We start from the raw sequence: 2,866 nt of genomic DNA, 5'->3' as shown, positions 1-2,866 counted from the left end.
GGTTTTTATTACATAAAGATAAATAAACAGATATATTATTACTAACTTTTCCACCAGCATAAATAGATTTACATAAATAGACATTTCAAATTGTAAACTAAAGACGTGTAAAGAGTCCCTATGACTTTCTCAGCCTGGCAGATGAAGGTATCCACATTCTGAATTCATTGAGTCCAAGATTTTTGGGGAAAGTGTATATTTTTTTAAACTAACACTTTTTAATTTAATTTTTAATATATCCTGACTGATTTAATATATTCTGGTAGATTATGATAGATGATTTGATTCAGTTTGCAAAGTCTGAATCAGGTGCCTCCATTTCATTGCTGCTGGGCAAGGAAGCTCTCTCCACAGCTCCCTGCTCTTATGCCACTGGCTCCCCTCAAGCCTGGTGTCGGATCAAGGGAGTGACACACGTGCAGCCCACAGTGATGATTTTCTTCTCCAGCCGGTAGGATTGGTGGCAGCCTTTCTGCTCCCTCCGGAGGACAAGGATCTCCTGTTTGATGGGGACGGAGTTGAGGCTGTGATCCAGCTGCCCATTCGAGGTCAAACACCTGGCGTGGCGGCACTTGGCTTCGGCAATCACCCGGGGGAATCGGTGGTGGTCCTCATCGATCCTGTAAATTGACAAGAAAGGAAGTATTTGAAATGGCAACACTGCTGCACTTCTGGAGGCGTGACAGTCTGCATCACCATGGGCTCCCAGTTCGGGGACCCGTGCCTCCTGGGGCGTTGCCCGTGAAGAGGCAGAACCTCTGCTACTGCAGGTTTGTAAGAAATGCAGTGTCAGCAGGTAAGCATTGCAGGTATTTCAGTGTAAGCCAAGCATGCCAAGACTGCAAGTGCCCTTGCAAAGGATTTGCTTCAAATAGGCACTGGCTCTGAAAGACTGGTTTGAAGTGATTTGAACTTCTCAACAGGTAAGACCGACTAATGGACCAGATGCTCAACTCCCCTCCAAAACTTGACCTGTTCCTAGGGCCCGATGCTGCTGTTGCTGAACTGCTATTGAATCTGGTGCAATATTAGCTCTCCGAGGTCTTTTTGGTGATTCCTTAGGTAAAGAATGCTTTTGAACATAAAGCTTGTTCCAATATACAAATTAATGAAGTTAAAAAAGTAATTCACCTTGCCTTCTCTTTGTTGGCCTTAGACCATGTTTTTGCTCTGTGCTCTTTTATGTATTGGTTATCTTTCAAAGAGGAATTATATGGACTGTGGATACTCTCACATACCCAAAACCTGATAACAAAGTGCTGATAACAGAGACATGGGCATGACCTCGGTGTTATTCTTGAGCAGGGCAGCCAGTGTATTTCTACACCACAGGACAGTGATCATACCTGTAATCCCACGGAGCCAGAGAGCGGCTGCTGACATCAAGAGTTGTTCTGGTGTCCTGGTTCATGTTGCTGATGCTTATGTTGACTCTCACAGTTTGGGGAAATTTTGTGTCTCTCGGGGTTGGGCATCCAGCATACGATTGCTTGAAGAGGTTCTCCAGCTTGACATCAGGCTGTGTCACCTTCCCATAGGCAGAACTTCTGGCTGAGAGCACGGCCAGCAGCATTAAGAGCACTGCTCTGAACTGAAGACAGTTGGTGCAGTTAGGACACAACACAGGTACAAGCCCTGTAACACAGCCTAAAGACTCTTCTGTGGGGCTGGGAAATTCATCCTTGGTTGGCTGAGCCAGTGGTTAAAGCCCCCATTGTCGGCTGGAGCAATCATTGCTATATATAACATAACCTCTTGCTTTCAATAACTGGTTCTTACAGTGCTGGCAGATTCTGTATACACTCAGTTGCAATTTGGTGGAAAAAAAGGATTATAAAAATAATACAATACAGCAGATAATATAATACAGAAAGGCTACAACAACAAAGACACTGTAAGGTGGATTTTTCAGTCTATTTCTTGACTCAAGTTCATTTCAGTGGCCCTTTTCACTAACACACTCGTCTCTCCTCGTTGCTGCCCCATGTTGGCGTTATTCTGCCATCTCCCCTTTGAGTTATTGTCAATTATGTCATGGTGTAAGCAATTGTTTTAAAGGTGGGTGCAGCCTGCCCTTCCCGATAGTCATTTATCGGTTGTCAAATGTGTCTCTGCCAAACTGTAGGAAAAAAACTGAAAATAATTGCTTACCAGAGAAGCACAAAAGTTCGGAGACATCTTCCTTTCTTCTCGTACTGCAGCTGATGCTCGTGGTGGGCTCTGTCGAACTGAAGGTGTCTGGGCACGTTTGCTGCTGGACCTTTTATAAGGGCTTCTGCCCTGTCCTGGTTAATTTGGGGTAGGTGTTTTTTTCCCAACCATAGCTGTGGTTTCTAACCATAACTTAAATTAAAAAGTGTATGTGTATATATTCCATTAACACCAGTGGAAGACAGGATATGGACTCACCCTTTCTTAGATCTGTAGATGATCTTCAGCCGTGTCACTCAAGTAGTAACAAAACTCAATGATGATATTAGAAAACCACCAAAAAATTTGTTCGCATTGTGGTAAATGAGTGCAAAGGATTTTTAAGTACAAAATTTTTAAGTGTGACCAGAGTCGACATCTGGTCAAACATAAGCTGATGGACTTCAAGGTCTTGACTTGGGGTGCTGTAGTTATCACAGACACTAATGTCCCTGTTGCTGGCAGATTGGATGTGTTTTCTCTTAGCCTGCTGGTGCCTTTTCATCCTGAATTGCGCAGATGTTGGACAGCTGGCCCCCATCCTCTCCGTACTTGTCATGAGTTGTCACTTGTCGTGATGTCCAGCTTCCTTCTCAAGCTCCTGTTTGTCCCTCAGATTTCCTAAACTGGGTCAGGCTATTTTTATTCTTGTCTGCACCTCAGGTGTGATGTGTCA

At 44.1% G+C, this 2,866-nt stretch overlaps 1 protein-coding gene across 1 annotated transcript; it reads right to left on the bottom strand.

The window, feature by feature from the left end:
* Positions 1–382: 382 nt before the first annotated feature.
* IL17A (interleukin 17A) lies at positions 383–2,178 on the bottom strand. The gene is made up of 3 exons (XM_069851091.1): positions 2,152–2,178; positions 1,347–1,591; positions 383–620 (listed from the first exon to the last, which is right to left on the bottom strand). Exons 1-3 carry the CDS (start codon positions 2,176–2,178, stop codon positions 383–385), a joined length of 510 nt encoding a protein of 169 aa, XP_069707192.1.
* Positions 2,179–2,866: the final 688 nt, after the last annotated feature.

The sequence above is a fragment of the Phaenicophaeus curvirostris genome, chromosome 2 (genome assembly GCF_032191515.1).
Source record: "Phaenicophaeus curvirostris isolate KB17595 chromosome 2, BPBGC_Pcur_1.0, whole genome shotgun sequence".
In the NCBI taxonomy this organism is placed as follows: Eukaryota; Metazoa; Chordata; class Aves; order Cuculiformes; family Cuculidae; genus Phaenicophaeus; species Phaenicophaeus curvirostris.
This window is presented reverse-complemented; position numbering and strand designations above follow the sequence as displayed.

What these genes read in the sequence shown, in the direction of transcription:
- IL17A (XM_069851091.1), bottom strand. Translation starts at nt 2,178, where the DNA reads ATGTCTCCGAACTTTTGTGCTTCTCTG. An exon ending in CGAACTTTTGTGCTTCTCTG is followed by an intron (nt 1,592 to 2,151) that starts GTAAGCAATTAT and finishes AACTGTCTTCAG; the next exon opens with TTCAGAGCAGTGCTCTTAAT. An exon ending in CTGGCTCCGTGGGATTACAG is followed by an intron (nt 621 to 1,346) that starts GTATGATCACTG and finishes GTCAATTTACAG; the next exon opens with GATCGATGAGGACCACCACC.